Raw genomic sequence first — 27,541 nt, forward strand, 5'->3', positions numbered from 1 at the left:
CAATCAACTTATTGTTCCAGACTGTATAAATATTATCCATTGGAGACAATCATCTTATTGTTCCAGACTGTATAAATATTATCCATTGGAGACAATCAACTTATTGTTCCAGACTGTATAAATATTATCCATTGGAGACAATCATCTTATTGTTCCAGACTGTATAAATATTATCCATTGGAGACAATCAACTTATTGTTCCAGACTGTATAAATATTATCCATTGGAGACAATCAACTTATTGTTCCAACTGTATAAATATTATCCATTGGAGACAATCAACTTATTGTTCCAGACTGTATAAATATTATCCATTGGAGACAATCAACTTATTGTTCCAGACTGTATAAATATTATCCATTGGAGACAATCATCTTATTGTTCCAGACTGTATAAATATTATCCATTGGAGACAATCAACTTATTGTTCCAGACTGTATAAATATTATCCATTGGAGACAATCAACTTATTGTTCCAACTGTATAAATATTATCCATTGGAGACAATCAACTTATTGTTCCAGACTGTATAAATATTATCCATTGGAGACAATCATCTTATTGTTCCAGACTGTATAAATATTATCCATTGGAGACAATCAACTTATTGTTCCAGACTGTATAAATATTATCCATTGGAGACAATCATCTTATTGTTCCAACTGTATAAATATTATCCATTGGAGACAATCATCTTATTGTTCCAGACTGTATAAATATTATCCATTGGAGACAATCAACTTATTGTTCCAGACTGTATAAATATTATCCATTGGAGACAATCAACTTATTGTTCCAGACTGTATAAATATTATCCATTCTTATTGGAAAATGAAATGATTTGTGATAAAAGGAATACTTTTTTCAACATGTTTCTTCTCCAGGTGAGGAGGAAGAGAAGATGTTGAAACATCAACAAGCTGAGACTAAGGAAGCAGTTTGTGGAATGTCACAGAACATGCACACCCGCCTTTGGAAACATCTTCAAAAGACATCGCCTACAGCCGTGCTGATGCTAACAAATAGCCGCTAATCACCTACAGCCACGCTACCAAACAGCAGCTAATGACAGGTGTGAACAGAGGGATGCTAATGCTAACAAACAGCAGCTAATGACAGGTGTGAACAGAGGGATGCTAATGCTACCAAACAGCAGCTAATGACAGGTGTGAACAGAGGGATGCTAATGCTAACAAACAGCAGCTAATGACAGGTGTGAACAGAGGGATGCTAATGCTAACAAACAGCAGCTAATGACAGGTGTGAACAGAGGGATGCTAATGCTAACAAACAGCAGCTAATGACAGGTGTGAACAGAGGGATGCTAATGCTAACAAACAGCAGCTAATGACAGGTGTGAACAGAGGGATGCTAATGCTACCAAACAGCAGCTAATGACAGGTGTGAACAGAGGGATGCTAATGCTAACAAACAGCAGCTAATGACAGGTGTGAACAGAGGGATGCTAATGCTAACAAACAGCAGCTAATGACAGGTGTGAACAGAGGGATGCTAATGCTAACAAACAGCAGCTAATGACAGGTGTGAACAGAAGGATGCTAATGCTACCAAATTGCAGCTAATGACAGGTGTGAACAGAGGGATGCTAATGCTACCAAACAGCAGCTAATGACAGGTGTGAACAGAGGGATGCTAATGCTACCAAATAGCAGCTAATGACAGGTGTGAACAAGGGGATGCTAATGCTACCAAACAGCAGCTAATGACAGGTGTGAACAGAGGGATGCTAATGCTACCAAATAGCAGCTAATGACAGGTGTGAACAAGGGGATGCTATCGCTAACAGGGAGCAGCTAATGACAGGTGTGAACAAGGGGATGCTATCGCTAACAGGGAGCAGCATTAGCATGGTGGAAAGAAGACACTGGTCTTTTTCAGGCTGCAGTGCAAACTGGATGTGACGTAAGTATTGGGTCGGCACAAATGTACACACTCATGCGCTTTTACATCTGGCGGCTGCTTTCACTTTCACTTTCTCTTTGTCCACGGACAGAAGGCACATTGTGGCCGCTAGCGACACTCCGTCTAACCTCCTTGATGGCGCTTTAGCACGTGGGACATCAACATCAGAGAGCACGCCACCGCCGCAACATCGCCTTGTACACACCTGTCCTCAAACAAACATTGTGTACACACCTGTCCTCTAAAAAACATTGTGTACACACCTGTCCTCTAAAAAACATTGTGTACACACCTGTCCTCTAAAAAACATTGTGTACACACCTGTCCTCTAACAAACATTGTGTACACACCTGTCCTCTAACAAACATTGTGTACACACCTGTCCTCTAACAAACATTGTGTACACACCTGTCCTCTAAAAAACATTGTGTACACACCTGTCCTCTAACAAACATTGTGTACACACCTGTCCTCTAACAAACATTGTGTACACACCTGTCCTCTAACAAACATTGTGTACACACCTGTCCTCTAACAAACATTGTGTACACACCTGTCCTCTAAAAAACATTGTGTACACACCTGTCCTCTAACAAACACTGTGTACACACCTGTCCTCTAACAAACATTGTGTACACACCTGTCCTCTAACAAACATTGTGTACACACCTGTCCTCTAACAAACATTGTGTACACACCTGTCCTCTAAAAAACATTGTGTACACACCTGTCCTCTAAAAAACATTGTGTACACACCTGTCCTCTAACAAACATTGTGTACACACCTGTCCTCTAACAAACATTGTGTACACACCTGTCCTCTAACAAACATTGTGTACACACCTGTCCTCTAACAAACATTGTGTACACACCTGTCCTCTAAAAAACATTGTGTACACACCTGTCCTCTAACAAACATTGTGTACACACCTGTCCTCTAACAAACATTGTGTACACACCTGTCCTCTAACAGACACTGTGTACACACCTGTCCTCTAACAAACACTGTGTACACACCTGTCCTCTAACAAATATTGTGTACACACCTGTCCTCTAACTAACATTGTGTACACACCTGTCCTCTAACAAACACTGTGTACACACCTGTCCTCTAACAAACACTGTGTACACACCTGTCCTCTAACAAACATTGTGTACACACCTGTCCTCTAACAAACACTGTGTACACACCTGTCCTCTAACAAACATTGTGTACACACCTGTCCTCTAACAAACATTGTGTACACACCTGTCCTCTAACAAACACTGTGTACACACCTGTCCTCTAACAAACATTGTGTACACACCTGTCCTCTAACAAACATTGTGTACACACCTGTCCTCTAACAAACATTGTGTACACACCTGTCCTCTAACAAACATTGTGTACACACCTGTCCTCTAACATTGTGTACACACCTGTCCTCTAACAAACATTGTGTACACACCTGTCCTCTAACAAACATTCCGTACACACCTGTCCTCTAACAAACACTGTGTACACACCTGTCCTCTAACAAATATTGTGTACACACCTGTCCTCTAACAAACATTGTGTACACACCTGTCCTCTAACAAACATTGTGTAAACACCTGTCCTCTAACAAACATTGTGTACACACCTGTCCTCTAACAAACATTGTGTACACACCTGTCCTCTAACAAACACTGTGTACACACCTGTCCTCTAACAAACATTGTGTACACACCTGTCCTCTAACAAACATTGTGTACACACCTGTCCTCTAACAAACATTGTGTACACACCTGTCCTCTAACAAACACTGTGTACACACCTGTCCTCTAACAAACACTGTGTACACACCTGTCCTCTAACAAACATTGTGTACACACCTGTCCTCTAACAAACACTGTGTACACACCTGTCCTCTAACAAACATTGTGTACACACCTGTCCTCTAACAAACATTGTGTACACACCTGTCCTCTAACATTGTGTACACACCTGTCCTCTAACAAACATTGTGTACACACCTGTCCTCTAACAAACATTCCGTACACACCTGTCCTCTAACAAACACTGTGTACACACCTGTCCTCTAACAAATATTGTGTACACACCTGTCCTCTAACAAACATTGTGTACACACCTGTCCTCTAACAAACATTGTGTAAACACCTGTCCTCTAACAAACATTGTGTACACACCTGTCCTCTAACAAACATTGTGTACACACCTGTCCTCTAACAAACACTGTGTACACACCTGTCCTCTAACAAACATTGTGTACACACCTGTCCTCTAACAAACATTGTGTACACACCTGTCCTCTAACAAACATTGTGTACACACCTGTCCTCTAACAAACATTGTGTACACACCTGTCCTCTAACAAACACTGTGTACACACCTGTCCTCTAACAAACATTGTGTACACACCTGTCCTCTAACAAACACTGTGTACACACCTGTCCTCTAACAAACATTGTGTACACACCTGTCCTCTAACAAACATTCCGTACACACCTGTCCTCTAACAAACACTGTGTACACACCTGTCCTCTAACAAATATTGTGGACACACTTGTCCTCTAACAAACACTGTGTACACACCTGTCCTCTAACAAACATTGTGTACACACCTGTCCTCTAACAAACACTGTGTACACACCTGTCCTCTAACAAACATTGTGTACACACCTGTCCTCTAACAAACACTGTGTACACACCTGTCCTCTAACAAACATTGTGTACACACCTGTCCTCTAACAAACATTCCGTACACACCTGTCCTCTAACAAACACTGTGTACACACCTGTCCTCTAACAAATATTGTGTACACACCTGTCCTCTAACAAACACTGTGTACACACCTGTCCTCTAACAAACATTGTGTACACACCTGTCCTCTAACAAACATTGTGTACACACCTGTCCTCTAACAAACATTGTGTACACACCTGTCCTCTGACAAAACATTGAGTAAAATGATAAATATTGGCATGTTTACATTACAAGTAGACTTGGACTTGGACAAGTTGTGGTGCTCCATAATAGTTCCTCTCAGTTACAATGGTGGAAAGTGTAAGGATGGAAGGGACAAAGCAGGTAGAAATAGACTACATATCGCCACCTAAAATATAACATAAGTACGTCATATTTACATAATATACGTACAGTATATAATATATACAGTAATATATTATGTCTATATCATATAACATATATACAAATTAAAATGTAAAATATTACAGTATATGTGACAGCTGTATATGTGTCAGGTAATAGACAAAGTGTGTGCCATCACAGTGTGTGCCATCAAAGTGTGTGCCATCAAAGTGTGTGCCATCACAATGTGTGCCATCAAAGTGTGTGCCATCACAATGTGTGCCATCACAGTATGTGCCATCAAAGTGTGTGCCATCAAAGTGTGTGCCATCAAAGTGTGTGCTATCACAGTGTGTGCCATCACAATGTGTGCCATCACAGTGTGTGCCATCAAAGTGTGTGCCATCAAAGTGTGTGCTATCACAGTGTGTGCCATCACAATGTGTGCCATCACAGTGTGTGCCATCAAAGTGTGTGCCATCACAATGTGTGCCATCAAAGTGTGTGCCATCAAAGTGTGTGCCATCAAAGTGTGTGCCATCACAATGTGTGCCATCAAAGTGTGTGCCATCACAATGTGTGCCATCACAGTATGTGCCATCAAAGTGTGTGCCATCAAAGTGTGTGCTATCACAGTGTGTGCCATCACAATGTGTGCCATCACAGTGTGTGCCATCACAGTGTGTGCCATCAAAGTGTGTGCCATCACAGTGTGTGCCATCACAGTGTGTGCCATCAAAGTGTGTGCCATCACAATGTGTGCCATCACAGTATGTGCCATCAAAGTGTGTGCCATCAAAGTGTGTGCTATCACAGTGTGTGCCATCACAATGTGTGCCATCACAGTGTGTGCCATCACAGTGTGTGCCATCACAGTGTGTGCCATCACAGTGTGTGCCATCAAAGTGTGTGCCATCAAAGTGTGTGCCATCAAAGTGTGTGCCATCACAGTGTGTGCCATCAAAGTGTGTGCCATCACAATGTGTGCCATCACAGTATGTGCCATCAAAGTGTGTGCCATCACAGTGTGTGCCATCACAGTGTGTGCCATCAAAGTGCGTGCCATCAAAGTGCGTGCCATCAAAGTGTGTGCCATCAAAGTGTGTGATATTAAAGTGTGTGACATTAAAGTGTGTGCCATCAAAGTGTGTGCCATCAAAGTGTGTGACATTAAAGTGTGTGCCATCAAAGTGTGTGACATCACAGTGAGTGCCATCACAGTGTGTGACATTAAAGTGTGTGACATAAAAGTGTGTGCCATCAAAGTGCGTGCCATCAAAGTGTGTGCCATCAAAGTGTGTGACATTAAAGTGTGTGACATTAAAGTGTGTGCCATCAAAGTGTGTGCCATCAAAGTGTGTGCCATCACAGTGTGTGCCATCAGTGTGTGCCATCAAAGTGTGTGCCATCACAGTGTGTGACATTAAAGTGTGTGACATTAAAGTGCGTGCCATCAAAGTGTGTGCCATCAAAGTGTGTGATATTAAAGTGTGTGACATTAAAGTGTGTGCCATCACAGTGTGTGACATTAAAGTGTGTGACATTAAAGTGTGTGCCATCAAAGTGTGTGCCATCAAAGTGTGTGACATTAAAGTGTGTGCCATCAAAGTGTGTGACATTAAAGTGTGTGCTATCAAAGTGTGTGACATCAATGTGTGTGCCATCACAGTGAGTGCCATCACAGTGTGTGCTATCACAGTGTGTGCCATCAAAGTGTGTGCCATCAAAGTGTGTGCCATCACAGTGAGTGCCATCACAGTGTGTGCCATCAAAGTGTGTGCCATCACAGTGAGTGCCATCACAGTGTGTGACATTAAAGTGTGTGACATTAAAGTGTGTGCCATCAAAGTGCGTGCCATCAAAGTGTGTGCCATCAAAGTGTGTGACATTAAAGTGTGTGACATTAAAGTGTGTGCCATCAAAGTGTGTGCCATCAAAGTGTGTGCCATCACAGTGTGTGCCATCAAAGTGTGTGCCATCAAAGTGTGTGCCATCAAAGTGTGTGCCATCACAGTGTGTGCCATCAAAGTGTGTGCCATCAAAGTGTGTGACATTAAAGTGTGTGCTATCAAAGTGTGTGACATCAAAGTGTGTGCCATCAATGTGTGTGCCATCACAGTGAGTGCCATCACAGTGTGTGCTATCACAGTGTGTGCCATCAAAGTGTGTGCCATCAAAGTGTGTGCCATCACAGTGAGTGCCATCACAGTGTGTGCCATCAAAGTGTGTGCCATCACAGTGAGTGCCATCACAGTGTGTGACATTAAAGTGTGTGACATTAAAGTGTGTGCCATCAAAGTGCGTGCCATCAAAGTGTGTGCCATCAAAGTGTGTGACATTAAAGTGTGTGACATTAAAGTGTGTGCCATCAAAGTGTGTGCCATCAAAGTGTGTGCCATCACAGTGTGTGCCATCAAAGTGTGTGCCATCAAAGTGTGTGCCATCAAAGTGTGTGCCATCACAGTGTGTGCCATCAAAGTGTGTGCCATCAAAGTGTGTGACATTAAAGTGTGTGCTATCAAAGTGTGTGACATCAAAGTGTGTGCCATCAATGTGTGTGCCATCACAGTGAGTGCCATCACAGTGTGTGCTATCACAGTGTGTGCCATCAAAGTGTGTGCCATCAAAGTGTGTGCCATCACAGTGAGTGCCATCACAGTGTGTGCTATCACAGTGTGTGACATTAAAGTGTGTGCCATCAAAGTGTGTGACATTAAAGTGTGTGCTATCAAAGTGTGTGACATCAAAGTGTGTGCCATCAATGTGTGTGCCATCACAGTGAGTGCCATCACAGTGTGTGCTATCACAGTGTGTGCTATCAAAGTGTGTGCCATCAAAGTGTGTGCCATCACAGTGAGTGCCATCACAGTGTGTGCCATCACAGTGTGTGCCATCAAAGTGTGTGCCATCACAGTGAGTGCCATCACAGTGTGTGCTATCACAGTGTGTGCCATCACAGTGTGTGCCATCAAAGTGTGTGCCATCACAGTGTGTGCCATCAAAGTGTGTGCCATCACAATGTGTGCCATCACAGTATGTGCCATCAAAGTGTGTGCCATCAAAGTGTGTGCCATCAAAGTGTGTGCTATCACAGTGTGTGCCATCACAATGTGTGCCATCACAGTGTGTGCCATCACAGTGTGTGCCATCAAAGTGTGTGCCATCACAGTATGTGCCATCAAAGTGTGTGCCATCAAAGTGTGTGCCATCAAAGTGTGTGCCATCACAATGTGTGCCATCACAGTATGTGCCATCAAAGTGTGTGCCATCACAGTGTGTGCCATCACAGTGTGTGCCATCAAAGTGTGTGCCATCACAGTGTGTGCCATCACAGTGTGTGACATTAAAGTGTGTGCCATCAAAGTGCGTGCCATCAAAGTGTGTGCCATCAAAGTGTGTGATATTAAAGTGTGTGACATTAAAGTGTGTGCCATCAAAGTGTGTGCCATCAAAGTGTGTGACATTAAAGTGTGTGCCATCAAAGTGTGTGACATCACAGTGAGTGCCATCACAGTGTGTGACATTAAAGTGTGTGACATAAAAGTGTGTGCCATCAAAGTGCGTGCCATCAAAGTGTGTGCCATCAAAGTGTGTGACATTAAAGTGTGTGCCATCAAAGTGTGTGCCATCAAAGTGTGTGACATTAAAGTGTGTGCCATCAAAGTGTGTGACATCACAGTGAGTGCCATCACAGTGTGTGACATTAAAGTGTGTGACATAAAAGTGTGTGCCATCAAAGTGCGTGCCATCAAAGTGTGTGCCATCAAAGTGTGTGACATTAAAGTGTGTGCTATCAAAGTGTGTGACATCAAAGTGTGTGCCATCAATGTGTGTGCCATCACAGTGAGTGCCATCACAGTGTGTGCTATCACAGTGTGTGCCATCAAAGTGTGTGCCATCAAAGTGTGTGCCATCACAGTGAGTGCCATCACAGTGTGTGCTATCACAGTGTGTGACATTAAAGTGTGTGCCATCAAAGTGTGTGACATTAAAGTGTGTGCTATCAAAGTGTGTGACATCAAAGTGTGTGCCATCAATGTGTGTGCCATCACAGTGAGTGCCATCACAGTGTGTGCTATCACAGTGTGTGCTATCAAAGTGTGTGCCATCAAAGTGTGTGCCATCACAGTGAGTGCCATCACAGTGTGTGCCATCACAGTGTGTGCCATCAAAGTGTGTGCCATCACAGTGAGTGCCATCACAGTGTGTGCTATCACAGTGTGTGACATTAAAGTGTGTGCTATCAAAGTGTGTGACATCAAAGTGTGTGCCATCAATGTGTGTGCCATCACAGTGAGTGCCATCACAGTGTGTGCCATCACAGTGTGTGCCATCAAAGTGTGTGCCATCACAGTGAGTGCCATCACAGTGTGTGCTATCACAGTGTGTGACATTAAAGTGTGTGCTATCAAAGTGTGTGCCATCAAAGTGTGTGCCATCACAGTGAGTGCCATCACAGTGTGTGCTATCACAGTGTGTGCCATCAAAGTGTGTGCCATCAAAGTGTGTGCCATCACAGTGAGTGCCATCACAGTGTGTGCTATCACAGTGTGTGACATTAAAGTGTGTGCCATCAAAGTGTGTGACATTAAAGTGTGTGCTATCAAAGTGTGTGACATCAAAGTGTGTGCCATCAATGTGTGTGCCATCACAGTGAGTGCCATCACAGTGTGTGCTATCACAGTGTGTGCTATCAAAGTGTGTGCCATCAAAGTGTGTGCCATCACAGTGAGTGCCATCACAGTGTGTGCCATCACAGTGTGTGCCATCAAAGTGTGTGCCATCACAGTGAGTGCCATCACAGTGTGTGCTATCACAGTGTGTGACATTAAAGTGTGTGCTATCAAAGTGTGTGACATCAAAGTGTGTGCCATCAATGTGTGTGCCATCACAGTGAGTGCCATCACAGTGTGTGCCATCACAGTGTGTGCCATCACAGTGAGTGCCATCACAGTGTGTGCTATCACAGTGTGTGACATTAAAGTGTGTGCTATCAAAGTGTGTGCCATCAAAGTGTGTGCCATCACAGTGAGTGCCATCACAGTGTGTGCCATCAAAGTGTGTGCCATCACAGTGAGTGCCATCACAGTGTGTGACATTAAAGTGTGTGACATTAAAGTGTGTGCCATCAAAGTGCGTGCCATCAAAGTGCGTGCCATCAAAGTGTGTGACATTAAAGTGTGTGACATTAAAGTGTGTGACATTAAAGTGTGTGCCATCAAAGTGTGTGCCATCAAAGTGTGTGACATTAAAGTGTGTGCCATCAAAGTGTGTGACATTAAAGTGTGTGCTATCAAAGTGTGTGACATCAAAGTGTGTGCCATCAATGTGTGTGCCATCACAGTGAGTGCCATCACAGTGTGTGCCATCAAAGTGTGTGCCATCACAGTGAGTGCCATCACAGTGTGTGCTATCACAGTGTGTGCCATCACAGTGTGTGCCATCAAAGTGTGTGCCATCAAAGTGTGTGCCATCACAGTGTGTGCCATCAAAGTGTGTGCCATCAAAGTGTGTGACATTAAAGTGTGTGCTATCAAAGTGTGTGACATCAAAGTGTGTGCCATCAATGTGTGTGCCATCACAGTGAGTGCCATCACAGTGTGTGCTATCACAGTGAGTGCCATCACAGTGTGTGCTATCACAGTGTGTGCCATCAAAGTGTGTGCCATCAAAGTGTGTGCCATCACAGTGAGTGCCATCACAGTGTGTGCTATCACAGTGTGTGACATTAAAGTGTGTGCCATCAAAGTGTGTGACATTAAAGTGTGTGCTATCAAAGTGTGTGACATCAAAGTGTGTGCCATCAATGTGTGTGCCATCACAGTGAGTGCCATCACAGTGTGTGCTATCACAGTGTGTGCTATCAAAGTGTGTGCCATCAAAGTGTGTGCCATCACAGTGAGTGCCATCAAAGTGTGTGCCATCACAGTGAGTGCCATCACAGTGTGTGCTATCACAGTGTGTGCCATCACAGTGTGTGCCATCAAAGTGTGTGCCATCACAGTGTGTGCCATCACAGTGTGTGCTATCAAAGTGTGTGCCATCACAATGTGTGCCATCACAGTATGTGCCATCAAAGTGTGTGCCATCAAAGTGTGTGCCATCAAAGTGTGTGCTATCACAGTGTGTGCCATCACAATGTGTGCCATCACAGTGTGTGCCATCACAGTGTGTGCCATCAAAGTGTGTGCCATCACAGTATGTGCCATCAAAGTGTGTGCCATCAAAGTGTGTGCCATCAAAGTGTGTGCCATCACAATGTGTGCCATCACAGTGTGTGCCATCAAAGTGTGTGCCATCACAGTGTGTGCCATCACAGTGTGTGCCATCAAAGTGTGTGCCATCACAGTGTGTGCCATCACAGTGTGTGACATTAAAGTGTGTGCCATCAAAGTGCGTGCCATCAAAGTGTGTGCCATCAAAGTGTGTGATATTAAAGTGTGTGACATTAAAGTGTGTGCCATCAAAGTGTGTGCCATCAAAGTGTGTGACATTAAAGTGTGTGCCATCAAAGTGTGTGACATCACAGTGAGTGCCATCACAGTGTGTGACATTAAAGTGTGTGACATAAAAGTGTGTGCCATCAAAGTGCGTGCCATCAAAGTGTGTGCCATCAAAGTGTGTGACATTAAAGTGTGTGCCATCAAAGTGTGTGACATCACAGTGAGTGCCATCACAGTGTGTGACATTAAAGTGTGTGACATAAAAGTGTGTGCCATCAAAGTGCGTGCCATCAAAGTGTGTACCATCAAAGTGTGTGACATTAAAGTGTGTGCTATCAAAGTGTGTGACATCAAAGTGTGTGCCATCAATGTGTGTGCCATCACAGTGAGTGCCATCACAGTGTGTGCTATCACAGTGTGTGTCATCAAAGTGTGTGCCATCAAAGTGTGTGCCATCACAGTGAGTGCCATCACAGTGTGTGCTATCACAGTGTGTGACATTAAAGTGTGTGCCATCAAAGTGTGTGACATTAAAGTGTGTGCTATCAAAGTGTGTGCCATCAAAGTGTGTGCCATCAATGTGTGTGCCATCACAGTGAGTGCCATCACAGTGTGTGCTATCACAGTGTGTGCTATCAAAGTGTGTGCCATCAAAGTGTGTGCCATCACAGTGAGTGCCATCACAGTGTGTGCCATCACAGTGTGTGCCATCAAAGTGTGTGCCATCACAGTGAGTGCCATCACAGTGTGTGACATTAAAGTGTGTGCTATCAAAGTGTGTGACATCAAAGTGTGTGCCATCAATGTGTGTGCCATCACAGTGTGTGCTATCACAGTGTGTGCCATCAAAGTGTGTGCCATCACAGTGAGTGCCATCACAGTGTGTGCCATCAAAGTGTGCGCCATCACAGTGAGTGCCATCACAGTGTGTGACATTAAAGTGTGTGACATTAAAGTGTGTGCCATCAAAGTGCGTGCCATCAAAGTGTGTGCCATCAAAGTGTGTGACATTAAAGTGTGTGACATTAAAGTGTGTGCCATCAAAGTGTGTGCCATCAAAGTGTGTGACATTAAAGTGTGTGCCATCAAAGTGTGTGACATTAAAGTGTGTGCTATCAAAGTGTGTGACATCAAAGTGTGTGCCATCAATGTGTGTGCCATCACAGTGAGTGCCATCACAGTGTGTGCCATCAAAGTGTGTGCCATCACAGTGAGTGCCATCACAGTGTGTGCTATCACAGTGTGTGACATTAAAGTGTGTGCCATCAAAGTGTGTGACATTAAAGTGTGTGCTATCAAAGTGTGTGACATCAAAGTGTGTGCCATCAATGTGTGTGCCATCACAGTGTGTGCTATCACAGTGTGTGCCATCAAAGTGTGTGCCATCAAAGTGTGTGCCATCACAGTGAGTGCCATCACAGGGTGTGCCATCACAGTGTGTGCCATCAAAGTGTGTGCCATCACAGTGAGTGCCATCACAGTGTGTGCTATCACAGTGTGTGACATTAAAGTGTGTGCTATCAAAGTGTGTGACATCAAAGTGTGTGCCATCAATGTGTGTGCCATCACAGTGTGTGCTATCACAGTGTGTGTCATCAAAGTGTGTGCCATCAAAGTGTGTGCCATCACAGTGTGTGCTATCACAGTGTGTGCCATCAAAGTGTGTGCCATCACAGTGAGTGCCATCACAGTGTGTGCCATCAAAGTGTGTGCCATCACAGTGAGTGCCATCACAGTGTGTGCTATCAAAGTGTGTGCCATCACAGTGAGTGCCATCACAGTGTGTGCCATCAAAGTGTGTGCCATCACAGTGAGTGCCATCACAGTGTGTGCCATCACAGTGTGTGCCATCACAGTGTGTGCTATCACAGTGTGTGCCATCACAGTGTGTGCCATCAAAGTGTGTGCCATCACAGTGTGTGCCATCACAGTGTGTGCCATCACAGTGTGTGCCATCACAGTGTGTGCCATCAAAGTGTGTGCCATCACAGTGTGCCATCACAGTGTGTGCCATCACAGTGAGTGCCATCAAAGTGTGTGCCATCACAGTGTGTGCCATCACAGTGTGTGCCATCACAGTGTGTGCTATCACAGTGTGTGCCATCAAAGTGTGTGCCATCACAGTGTGTGCTATCACAGTGTGTGCCATCAAAGTGTGTGCCATCACAGTGTGCCATCACAGTGTGTGCCATCACAGTGTGTGCCATCAAAGTGTGTGCCATCACAGTGTGTGCTATCACAGTGTGTGCCATCACAGTGAGTGCCATCAAAGTGTGTGCCATCACAGTGTGTGCCATCACAGTGTGTGCCATCACAGTGTGTGCTATCACAGTGTGTGCCATCAAAGTGTGTGCCATCAAGGAGCGACACGCTGCAGCAGACGCTCTGCTAGCTGTGATGGACACCTGAAGACGGCAGTTGGCGAGGGGGGCGTGGCCTGCAGTGCAGCCTCCAGGCAGACGGCGCCATCCAAGGTGGAGACAAAGCGCTTTCACACTGGAGACGAGCATGTCGATACATGCCTTCATTCCTCTGACATGGCGTCACCTAACGCTGCTGATGTTGGCGAGCAGCAACACGCGTGTGTTTGTCTTCATCACTCCAGGTGGAAGAATATCCACTCCAGGATGGAACACCAGGTGGAAGAATATCCACTCCAGGATGGAACACCAGGTGGAAGAATATCCACTCCAGGATGGAACACCAGGTGGAAGAATAATCCACCGCTTTACTTCCTGAGCAAACACCACCGCAGAGCTAAATATGGCTAATGCTAACGCTAGTGACAGTGAGACCTTTGTTCCAAAGAAACGAAAAGTGTTGTCGGCAGTTTGGTTTTTTGGCAATAGTTAGTAGCACTTAGTCCTGTTTCAACTCTTTACCAGTGTAACAAGAACACAACAACACACTTAGTCCTGTTTCGACTCTTTACCAGTGTAACAAGAACACAACAACACACTTAGTCCTGTTTCAACTCTTTACCAGTGTAACAAGAACACAACAACACACTTAGTCCTGTTTCAACTCTTTACCAGTGTAACAAGAACACAACAACACACTTAGTCCTGTTTCAACTCTTTACCAGTGTAACAAGAACACAACAACACACTTAGTCCTGTTTCAACTCTTTACCAGTGTAACAAGAACACAACAACACACTTAGTCCTGTTTCAACTCTTTACCAGTGTAACAAGAACACAACAACACACTTAGTCCTGTTTCAACTCTTTACCAGTGTAACAAGAACACAACAACACACTTAGTCCTGTTTCAACTCTTTACCAGTGTAACAAGAACACAACAACACACTTAGTCCTGTTTCAACTCTTTACCAGTGTAACAAGAACACAACAACACACTTAGTCCTGTTTCAACTCTTTACCAGTGTAACAAGAACACAACAACACACTTAGTCCTGTTTCAACTCTTTACCAGTGTAACAAGAACACAACAACACACTTAGTCCTGTTTCGACTCTTTACCAGTGTAACAAGAACACAACAACACACTTAGTCCTGTTTCAACTCTTTACCAGTGTAACAAGAACACAACAACACACTTAGTCCTGTTTCAACTCTTTACCAGTGTAACAAGAACACAACAACACACTTAGTCCTGTTTCAACTCTTTACCAGTGTAACAAGAACACAACAACACACTTAGTCCTGTTTCAACTCTTTACCAGTGTAACAAGAACACAACAACACACTTAGTCCTGTTTCAACTCTTTACCAGTGTAACAAGAACACAACAACACACTTAGTCCTGTTTCAACTCTTTACCAGTGTAACAAGAACACAACAACACACTTAGTCCTGTTTCAACTCTTTACCAGTGTAACAAGAACACAACAACACACTTAGTCCTGTTTCAACTCTTTACCAGTGTAACAAGAACACAACAACACACTTAGTCCTGTTTCAACTCTTTACCAGTGTAACAAGAACACAACAACACACTTAGTCCTGTTTCAACTCTTTACCAGTGTAACAAGAACACAACACACTTAGTCCTGTTTCAACTCTTTACCAGTGTAACAAGAACACAACAACACACTTAGTCCTGTTTCAACTCTTTACCAGTGTAACAAGAACACAACAACACACTTAGTCCTGTTTCAACTCTTTACCAGTGCAACAAGAACACAACAACACACTTAGTCCTGTTTCAACTCTTTACCAGTGTAACAAGAACACAACAACACACTTAGTCCTGTTTCAACTCTTTACCAGTGTAACAAGAACACAACAACACACTTAGTCCTGTTTCAACTCTTTACCAGTGTAACAAGAACACAACAACACACTTAGTCCTGTTTCAACTCTTTACCAGTGTAACAAGAACACAACAACACACTTAGTCCTGTTTCAACTCTTTACCAGTGTAACAAGAACACAACAACACACTTAGTCCTGTTTCAACTCTTTACCAGTGTAACAAGAACACAACACACTTAGTCCTGTTTCAACTCTTTACCAGTGTAACAAGAACACAACAACACACTTAGTCCTGTTTCAACTCTTTACCAGTGTAACAAGAACACAACAACACACTTAGTCCTGTTTCAACTCTTTACCAGTGTAACAAGAACACAACAACACACTTAGTCCTGTTTCAACTCTTTACCAGTGTAACAAGAACACAACACACTTAGTCCTGTTTCAACTCTTTACCAGTGTAACAAGAACACAACAACACACTTAGTCCTGTTTCAACTCTTTACCAGTGTAACAAGAACACAACAACACACTTAGTCCTGTTTCAACTCTTTACCAGTGTAACAAGAACACAACAACACACTTAGTCCTGTTTCAACTCTTTACCAGTGTAACAAGAACACAACAACACACTTAGTCCTGTTTCAACTCTTTACCAGTGTAACAAGAACACAACAACACACTTAGTCCTGTTTCAACTCTTTACCAGTGTAACAAGAACACAACAACACACTTAGTCCTGTTTCAACTCTTTACCAGTGTAACAAGAACACAACAACACACAATGATTATGTAGTTGTGTGTAACAATGTATTGTGTGTGTATAGAGGACACAACTACTACACAACGATCGTGTAGTTGTGTGTAACAATGTATTGTGTGTGTACAGAGGACACAACTACAACACAAAGATTGTGTAATTGTGTGTAACAATGTACTGTGTGTGTAAAGAAGACAACCATATAAAATACACTATGATTGTGTAGTTTTGTGTAACAATGTATTGTGTGTGTATAGAGGACACAACTACAACACAAAGATTGTGTAGTTGTGTGTAACAATGTATTGTGTGTGTATAGAGGACACAACTACTACACAAAGATTGTGTAGTTGTGTGTAACAATGTATTGTGTGTGTATAGAGGACACAACTACTACACAAAGATTGTGTAGTTGTGTGTAACAATGTACTGTGTGTGTACAGAGGACACAACTACAACACAAAGATTGTGTAGTTGTGTGTAACAATGTATTGTGTGTGTAAAGAGGACACAACTACTACACAAAGATTGTGTGACTGGAAGCTGACATTTCCTGCTGGCAAACAACTTCCTGACTTTCCTGTCTTGTGACTCACACCTGCATGCTCACACAGGTTGGGGGGGGGGCGGGGGGGGGGGGGGGGGGACATCATTGCCCCCATGGACACACACGTACGCACACACACAAACACACACACACGCGAAAAAAAAGACACACACACGCGCACACACACACATACGCGCGCACAAACACACACGCTAACACACACGTACGCACACACACACACACACACACACAATAAAGAAGATGAGTCTCCAACATGTCGCCTCCCACCCCACACCTAACCAGGAAGTACAACATCCAAGAGCCCGCCCACCAGTGTCACCACTTCCTGTCCAAGCTTGTCTTTCCGGTTATTCCCGACCAAAACACTCAGGAAGGAAAAGTCTGTAGGGCTACATCACCAACTACATCACTGCTAAGTTAGCACTAGATGTATTATTGATGACACACAAATACAAGTCTTTACATCACCAACTACATCACTGCTAAGTTAGCACTAGATGTATTATTGATGACACACAAATACAAGTCTTTACATCAGCAACTACATCACTGCTAAGTTAGCACTAGATGTATTATTGATGACACACAAATACAAGTCTTTACATCAGCAACTACATCACTGCTAAGTTAGCACTAGATGTATTATTGATGACACACAAATACAAGTCTTTACATCACCAACTACATCACTGCTAAGTTAGCACTAGATGTATTATTGATGACACACAAATACAAGTCTTTACATCAGCAACTACATCACTGCTAAGTTAGCACTAGATGTATTATTGATGACACACAAATACAAGTCTTTACATCAGCAACTACATCACTGCTAAGTTAGCACTAGATGTATTATTGATGACACACAAATACAAGTCTTTACATCAGCAACTACATCACTGCTAAGTTAGCACTAGATGTATTATTGATGACACACAAATACAAGTCTTTACATCACCAACTACATCACTGCTAAGTTAGCACTAGATGTATTATTGATGACACACAAATACAAGTCTTTACATCACTGCTAAGTTAGCACTAGATGTATTATTGATGACACACAAATACAAGTCTTTACATCACCAACTACATCACTGCTAAGTTAGCACTAGATGTATTATTGATGACACACAAATACAAGTCTTTACATCACCAACTACATCACTGCTAAGTTAGCACGAGATGTATTATTGATGACACACAAATACAAGTCTTTACATCAGCAACTACATCACTGCTAAGTTAGCACTAGATGTATTATTGATGACACACAAATACAAGTCTTTACATCACCAACTATATCACTGCTAAGTTAGCACTAGATGTATTATTGATGACACACAAATACAAGTCTTTACATCACAAACTACATCACTGCTAAGTTAGCACTAGATGTATTATTGATGACACACAAATACAAGTCCTTACATCACCAACTACATCACTGCTAAGTTAGCACTAGATGTATTATTGATGACACACAAATACAAGTCTTTACATCAGCAACTACATCACTGCTAAGTTAGCACTAGATGTATTATTGATGACACACAAATACAAGTCTTTACATCACCAACTACATCACTGCTAAGTTAGCACTAGATGTATTATTGATGACACACAAATACAAGTCTTTACATCACAAACTACATCACTGCTAAGTTAGTACTAGATGTATTATTGATGACACACAAATACAAATATTTACATCACCAACTACATCACTGCTAAGTTAGCACTAGATGTATTATTGATGACACACAAATACAAATATTTACGTCACCAACTACATCACTGCTGAGTTAGCACTAGATGTATTATTGATGACACACAAATACAAGTCTTTACATCAGCAACTACATCACTGCTAAGTTAGCACTAGATGTATTATTGATGACACACAAATACAAGTCTTTACATCACCAACTACATCACTGCTAAGTTAGCACTAGATGTATTATTGATGACACACAAATACAAGTCTTTACATCACCAACTACATCACTGCTAAGTTAGCACTAGATGTATTATTGATGACACACAAATACAAGTCCTTAAATCAGCGACTACATCACTGCTAAGTTAGCACTAGATGTATTATTGATGACACACAAATACAAGTCTTTACATCAGCAACTACATCACTGCTAAGTTAGCACTAGATGTATTATTGATGACACACAAATACAAATATTTACATCACCAACTACAACACTGCTAAGTTAGCACTAGATGTATTATTGATGACACACAAATACAAGTCTTTACATCACCAACTACATCACTGCTAAGTTAGCACTAGATGTATTATTGATGACACACAAATACAAGTCTTTACATCACCAACTACATCACTGCTAAGTTAGCACTAGATGTATTATTGATGACACACAAATACAAGTCTTTACATCAGCAACTACATCACTGCTAAGTTAGCACTAGATGTATTATTGATGACACACAACTACAAGTCTTTACATCACCAACTACATCACTGCTAAGTTAGCACTAGATGTATTATTGATGACACACAAATACAAATATTTACATCACCAACTACATCACTGCTAAGTTAGCACTAGATGTATTATTGATGACACACAAATACAAGTCCTTACATCACCAACTACATCACTGCTAAGTTAGCACTAAGTGTATTATTGATGACACACAAATACAAATATTTACATCACCAACTACATCACTGCTAAGTTAGCACTAGATGTATTATTGATGACACACAAATACAAATATTTACATCACCAACTACATCACTGCTAAGTTAGCACTAGATGTATTATTGATGACACACAAATACAAGTCCTTACATCACCAACTACATCACTGCTAAGTTAGCACTAAGTGTATTATTGATGACACACAAATACAAGTCCTTACATCACCAACTACATCACTGCTAAGTTAGCACTAGATGTATTATTGATGACACACAAATACAAGTCTTTACATCAGCAACTACATCACTGCTAAGTTAGCACTAGATGTATTATTGATGACACACAAATACAAGGCTTTACATCACCAACTACATCACTGCTAAGTTAGCACTAGATGTATTATTGATGACACACAAATACAAGTCTTTACATCACCAACTACATCACTGCTAAGTTAGCACTAGATGTATTATTGATGACACACAAATACAAGTCCTTAAATCAGCGACTACATCACTGCTAAGTTAGCACTAGATGTATTATTGATGACACACAAATACAAGTCTTTACATCAGCAACTACATCACTGCTAAGTTAGCACTAGATGTATTATTGATGACACACAAATACAAATATTTACATCACCAACTACATCACTGCTAAGTTAGCACTAGATGTATTATTGATGACACACAAATACAAGTCTTTACATCACCAACTACATCACTGCTAAGTTAGCACTAGATGTATTATTGATGACACACAAATACAAGTCCTTACATCACCAACTACATCACTGCTAAGTTAGCACTAGATGTATTATTGATGACACACAAATACAAGTCTTTACATCAGCAACTACATCACTGCTAAGTTAGCACTAGATGTATTATTGATGACACACAACTACAAGTCTTTACATCACCAACTACATCACTGCTAAGTTAGCACTAGATGTATTATTGATGACACACAAATACAAATATTTACATCACCAACTACATCACTGCTAAGTTAGCACTAGATGTATTATTGATGACACACAAATACAAGTCCTTACATCACCAACTACATCACTGCTAAGTTAGCACTAAGTGTATTATTGATGACACACAAATACAAGTCCTTACATCACCAACTACATCACTGCTAAGTTAGCACTAAGTGTATTATTGATGACACACAAATACAAGTCTTTACATCACCAACTACATCACTGCTAAGTTAGCACTAGATGTATTATTGATGACACACAAATACAAGTCCTTACATCACCAACTACATCACTGCTAAGTTAGCACTAAGTGTATTATTGATGACACACAAATACAAGTCCTTACATCACCAACTACATCACTGCTAAGTTAGCACTAAGTGTATTATTGATGACACACAAATACAAGTCCTTACATCACCAACTACATCACTGCTAAGTTAGCACTAGATGTATTATTGATGACACACAAATACAAGTCCTTACATCACCAACTACATCACTGCTAAGTTAGCACTAGATGTATTATTGATGACACACAAATACAAGTCTTTACATCACCAACTACATCACTGCTAAGTTAGCACTAAGTGTATTATTGATGACACACAAATACAAGTCCTTACATCACCAACTACATCACTGCTAAGTTAGCACTAGATGTATTATTGATGACACACAAATACAAGTCTTTACATCACCAACTACATCACTGCTAAGTTAGCACTAAGTGTATTATTGATGACACACAAATACAAGTCCTTACATCACCAACTACATCACTGCTAAGTTAGCACTAGATGTATTATTGATGACACACAAATACAAGTCCTTACATCACCAACTACATCACTGCTAAGTTAGCACTAGATGTATTATTGATGACACACAAATACAAGTCCTTACATCACCAACTACATCACTGCTAAGTTAGCACTAGATGTATTATTGATGACACACAAATACAAGTCTTTACATCACCAACTACATCACTGCTAAGTTAGCACTAAGTGTATTATTGATGACACACAAATACAAGTCCTTACATCACCAACTACATCACTGCTAAGTTAGCACTAGATGTATTATTGATGACACACAAATACAAGTCTTTACATCACCAACTACATCACTGCTAAGTTAGCACTAAGTGTATTATTGATGACACACAAATACAAGTCCTTACATCACCAACTACATCACTGCTAAGTTAGCACTAGATGTATTATTGATGACACACAAATACAAGTCCTTACATCACCAACTACATCACTGCTAAGTTAGCACTAGATGTATTATTGATGACACACAAATACAAGTCCTTACATCACCAACTACATCACTGCTAAGTTAGCACTAGATGTATTATTGATGACACACAAATACAAGTCTTTACATCACCAACTACATCACTGCTAAGTTAGCACTAAGTGTATTATTGATGACACACAAATACAAGTCCTTACATCACCAACTACATCACTGCTAAGTTAGCACTAGATGTATTATTGATGACACACAAATACAAGTCTTTACATCACCAACTACATCACTGCTAAGTTAGCACTAAGTGTATTATTGATGACACACAAATACAAGTCCTTACATCACCAACTACATCACTGCTAAGTTAGCACTAGATGTATTATTGATGACACACAAATACAAGTCTTTACATCAGCAACTACATCACTGCTAAGTTAGCACTAAGTGTATTCACAAATCAAGTCCTTACATCAGCGACTACATCAGTCAGACGGTGTATTTACATTTCTAGATGATAAACAAGATCCATCAGTGAAAAGTGCAACCACATGCTAGCAGCTAGCACAGGTAGCTCACATTGTCACAGGAAGTGCTAACATTGTGTTCCTGCAGAGGACAGGAAGGGGCGGAGCTCTTAAGCGCAGAAGCCAGCCATGCCAGAAGCAGAGAGGACACTACCTGTGATGTTGACGTCCACCATGCTAGAGCGCGTGCCGATGCCGTTGGTAGCGTGACACACGTATGTGCCCGCCAGGTCGTAGGTCACGGGGCCTTTGAAGAACAAACTGTTGTTCCTGATCTCCACGTTGCTGGGCAGAGAGCCGTTCAAGCTGCCGGCAAGCAGAAAGAGTTAGTGTTAGGGGGCACAACGTGGAGGATAGTCCAAGTTAGCACAGAAATACAACGTGGAGGATAGTCCAAATTAGCACAGAAATACAACATGGAGGATAGTCCAAGTTAGCACAGAAATACAACGTGGAGGATAGTCCAAGTTAGCACAGAAATACAACGTGGAGGATAGTCCAAGTTAGCACAGAAATACAACGTGGAGGATAGTCCAAGTTAGCACAGAAATACAACGTGGAGGATAGTCCAAGTTAGCACAGAAATACAAGGTGGAGGATAGTCCAAGTTAGCACAGAAATACAACGTGGAGGATAGTCCAAGTTAGCACAGAAATACAACGTGGAGGATAGTCCAAGTTAGCACAGAAATACAACATGGAGGATAGTCCAAGTTAGCACAGAAATACAAGGTGGAGGATAGTCCAAGTTAGCACAGAAATACAACGTGGAGGATAGTCCAAGCTAGCACAGAAATACAAGGTGGAGGATAGTCCAAGCTAGCACAGAAATACAACGTGGAGGATAGTCCAAGTTAGCACAGAAATACAACGTGGAGGATAGTCCAAGCTAGCACAGAAATACAACATAGAGGATAGTCCAAGTTAGCACAGAAATACAACATGGAGGATAGTCCAAGCTAGCACAGAAATACAACGTGGAGGATAGTCCAAGTTAGCACAGAAATACAACGTGGAGGATAGTCCAAGTTAGCACATAAATACAACATGGAGGATAGTCCAAGTTAGCACAGAAATACAACGTGGAGGATAGTCCAAGCTAGCACAGAAATACAACGTGGAGGATAGTCCAAGTTAGCACAGAAATACAACATGGAGGATAGTCCAAGTTAGCACAGAAATACAACATGGAGGATAGTCCAAGTTAGCACAGAAATACAACATGGAGGATAGTCCAAGTTAGCACAGAAATACAACATAGAGGATAGTCCAAGTTAGCTCAGAAATACAAGGTGGAGGATAGTCCAAGTTAACACAGAAATACAACGTGGAGGATAGTCCAAGTTAGCACAGAAATACAAGGTGGAGGATAGTCCAAGTTAGCACAGAAATACAACGTGGAGGATAGTCCAAGTTAGCACAGAAATACAACGTGGAGGATAGTCCAAGTTAGCACAGAAATACAACGTGGAGGATAGTCCAAGTTAGCACAGAAATACAAGGTGGAGGATAGTCCAAGTTAGCACAGAAATACAACGTGGAGGATAGTCCAAGTTAGCACAGAAATACAACGTGGAGGATAGTCCAAGTTAGCACAGAAATACAACGTGGAGGATAGTCCAAGTTAGCACAGAAATACAACGTGGAGGATAGTCCAAGTTAGCACAGAAATACAACGTGGAGGATAGTCCAAGTTAGCACAGAAATACAACGTGGAGGATAGTCCAAGTTAGCACAGAAATACAACGTGGAGGATAGTCCAAGTTAGCACAGAAATACAACGTGGAGGATAGTCCAAGTTAGCACAGAAATACAACGTGGAGGATAGTCCAAGTTAGCACAGAAATACAACGTGGAGGATAGTCCAAGTTAGCACAGAAATACAAGGTGGAGGATAGTCCAAGTTAGCACAGAAATACAACGTGGAGGATAGTCCAAGTTAGCACAGAAATACAACGTGGAGGATAGTCCAAGTTAGCACAGAAATACAACGTGGAGGATAGTCCAAGTTAGCACAGAAATACAAGGTGGAGGATAGTCCAAGTTAGCACAGAAATACAACGTGGAGGATAGTCCAAGTTAGCACAGAAATACAACGTGGAGGATAGTCCAAGCTAGCACAGAAATACAACGTGGAGGATAGTCCAAGCTAGCACAGAAATACAACGTGGAGGATAGTCCAAGCTAGCACAGAAATACAACGTGGAGGATAGTCCAAGCTAGCACAGAAATACAACATAGAGGATAGTCCAAGTTAGCACAGAAATACAACATGGAGGATAGTCCAAGCTAGCACAGAAATACAACGTGGAGGATAGTCCAAGCTAGCACAGAAATACAACGTGGAGGATAGTCCAAGCTAGCACAGAAATACAACGTGGAGGATAGTCCAAGTTAGCACAGAAATACAACATGGAGGATAGTCCAAGTTAGCACAGAAATACAACATGGAGGATAGTCCAAGTTAGCACAGAAATACAACATGGAGGATAGTCCAAGTTAGCACAGAAATACAACATAGAGGATAGTCCAAGTTAGCTCAGAAATACAACGTGGAGGATAGTCCAAGTTAACACAGAAATACAACGTGGAGGATAGTCCAAATTAGCACAGAAATACAAGGTGGAGGATAGTCCAAGTTAGCACAGAAATACAACATGGAGGATAGTCCAAATTAGCACAGAAATACAACATGGAGGATAGTCCAAATTAGCACAGAAATACAACATGGAGGATAGTCCAAGTTAGCACAGAAATACAACATAGAGGATAGTCCAAGTTAACACAGAAATACAACGTGGAGGATAGTCCAAGTTAGCACAGAAATACAACGTGGAGGATAGTCCAAGCTAGCACGGAAATACAACGTGGAGGATAGTCCAAGTTAGCACAGAAATACAACGTGGACGATAGTCCAAGCTAGCACAGAAATACAACGTGGAGGATAGTCCAAATTAGCACAGAAATACAACGTGGAGGATAGTCAAGCTAGCACATGTGAGTTGGGAAATGGTGTTAGATGTAAATATAAACAGAATACAATGATTTGCAAATCCTTTTCAAGCCATATTCAGTTGAATATGCTACAAAGACAACATATTTCATGTTCAAACTCATAAACTTTATTTTTTTTCGCAAATAGTAATTAACTTAGAATTTCATGGCTGCAACACGTGCCAAAGTAGTTGGGAAAGGGCATGTTCACCACTGTGTTACATCACATTTTCTTTTAACAACACTCAATAAACGTTTGGGAACTGAGGAAACTAATTGTTGAAGCTTTGAAAGTGGAATTCTTTCCCATTCTTGTTTTATGTAGAGCTTCAGTCCTTCAACAGTCCGCTGTCCTATTTTACACTTCATAATGCACCACACATTTTCCATGGGAGACAGGTCTGGACTGCAGGCGGGCCAAGAAAGTACCCGCACTCTTTTACTACGAAACCACGCTGTTGTAACACTTGGCTTGGCATTGTCTTGCTGAAATAAGCAGGGGCGTCCATGATAACATTGCTTGGATGACAACATATGTTGCTCTAAAAGCTGAATGTACCTTTCAGCATTAATGGTGCCTTCACAGGTGTGTAAGTTACCCATGCCTTGGGCACTAATGCACCCCCATACCATCACACATGCTGACTACCACACTTTCACCCTACAACAATCACTAATACACCCCCATACCATCACACATGCTGACTAGAACACTTTCACCCTACAACAATCACTAATACACCCCCATACCATCACACATGCTGACTACCACACTTTCACCCTACAACAATCACTAATACACCCCCATACCATCACACATGCTGACTACCACACTTTGCGCCCATAACAATCTGGATGGTTATTTTCCTCTTTGTTCCGGAGGACACCACGTCCACAGTCTCCAAATATAATTTGAAATGTGGACTCGTCAGACCACAGAACACTTTTCCACTTTGCATCAGTCCATCTTAGATGAGCTCGGGCCCAGCGAAGCCGGCGGCGTTTCTGGGTGTTGTTGATAAATGGCGTTCGCTTTGCATAATAGATTTTTAACTTGCACTTACAGATGTAGCGACCAACTGTAGTTACTGACTGTGGTTTTATGAAGTGTTCCTGAGCCCATGTGGTGATATCCTTTACACACTGATGTCGTTTTTGATGCAGTACCGCCTGAGGGATCAAAGGTCCGTAATATCATCGCTTACGTGCAGTGATTTCTCCAGATTCTCTGAACCTTTTGATGATTTTACAGAGCGTAGATGTTGAAATCCCTAAATTCCTTGCAGTAGCTGGTTGAGAAATGTTGTTCTAAAACTGTTTGACAATTTGCTTACAAAGTGGTGACCCTCGCCCCATCCTTGTTTGTGAATGACTGAACATTTCATGGAAGCTGCTTTTATAGCCAATCATGGCACCCACCTGTTCCCAATTAGCCTGCACACCTGTGGGATGTTCCAAATAAGTGTTTGATGAGCATTCCTCAACTTTATCAGTATTTATTGCCACCTTTCCCAACTTCTTTGTCACGTGTTGCTGGCATCAAATTCTAAAGTTAATGATTATTTGCAAAAAATAGAGTTTATGAGTTTGAAGATGAAATATGTTGTCTTTGTAGCATATTCAACTGAATATGGCTTGAAACTGGTTTGCAAATCATTGTATTCTGTTTATATTTACATCTAACACCATTTCCCAACTCTTATGGAAACAGGGTTGGTACAAGATGGAGGAAAGTCTAGTTAGCACATAAATAGAAGATGGAGCAGGATGAAAGGCAGCAGGTAACAACAGGTAACAACAGGTACAGGTGTTGTGCAGCCTGAGGGAACACCTGTGGAATGCACAACATGCTGGATTGGAGGCGGGACTTATCAAAGTTTGTCTGATTGACAGATAAACATCAATCACACACTTTGAGCTCCAGTCTTCTAGAAGCTGCCCTGAGGGGCGGGACCAACTTTCAACCACAAGTAGCCATTTCCTGTTGGCCGAGTATGGCACCGCCGCGTTAAAAAATTAGTAGTAGTAGTAGTAGTAGTAGTAGTAGTAGTAGTAGTAGTGGTAGTAGTAGTAGTAGTAGTAGTAGTAGTAGTGGTGGTGG

At 41.9% G+C, this 27,541-nt stretch overlaps 1 protein-coding gene across 3 annotated transcripts in view; it reads right to left on the reverse strand.

Annotated features, from left to right (window-relative positions):
- The window catches only part of LOC133537477 (nectin-1-like), a 144,292-nt gene that overhangs the window by 106,106 nt on the left and 10,645 nt on the right, over positions 1-27,541 (reverse strand). For all 3 annotated transcript variants that reach the window (XM_061878527.1, XM_061878528.1, XM_061878529.1), the window contains exon 3: positions 22,602-22,753. In XM_061878527.1, the coding sequence (XP_061734511.1) occupies positions 22,602-22,753 (152 nt within the window). The remainder of the gene's footprint in view (positions 1-22,601; positions 22,754-27,541) is intronic.

Source organism: Nerophis ophidion, linkage group LG18 (genome assembly GCF_033978795.1).
Source record: "Nerophis ophidion isolate RoL-2023_Sa linkage group LG18, RoL_Noph_v1.0, whole genome shotgun sequence".
Classification (NCBI taxonomy): Eukaryota; Metazoa; Chordata; class Actinopteri; order Syngnathiformes; family Syngnathidae; genus Nerophis; species Nerophis ophidion.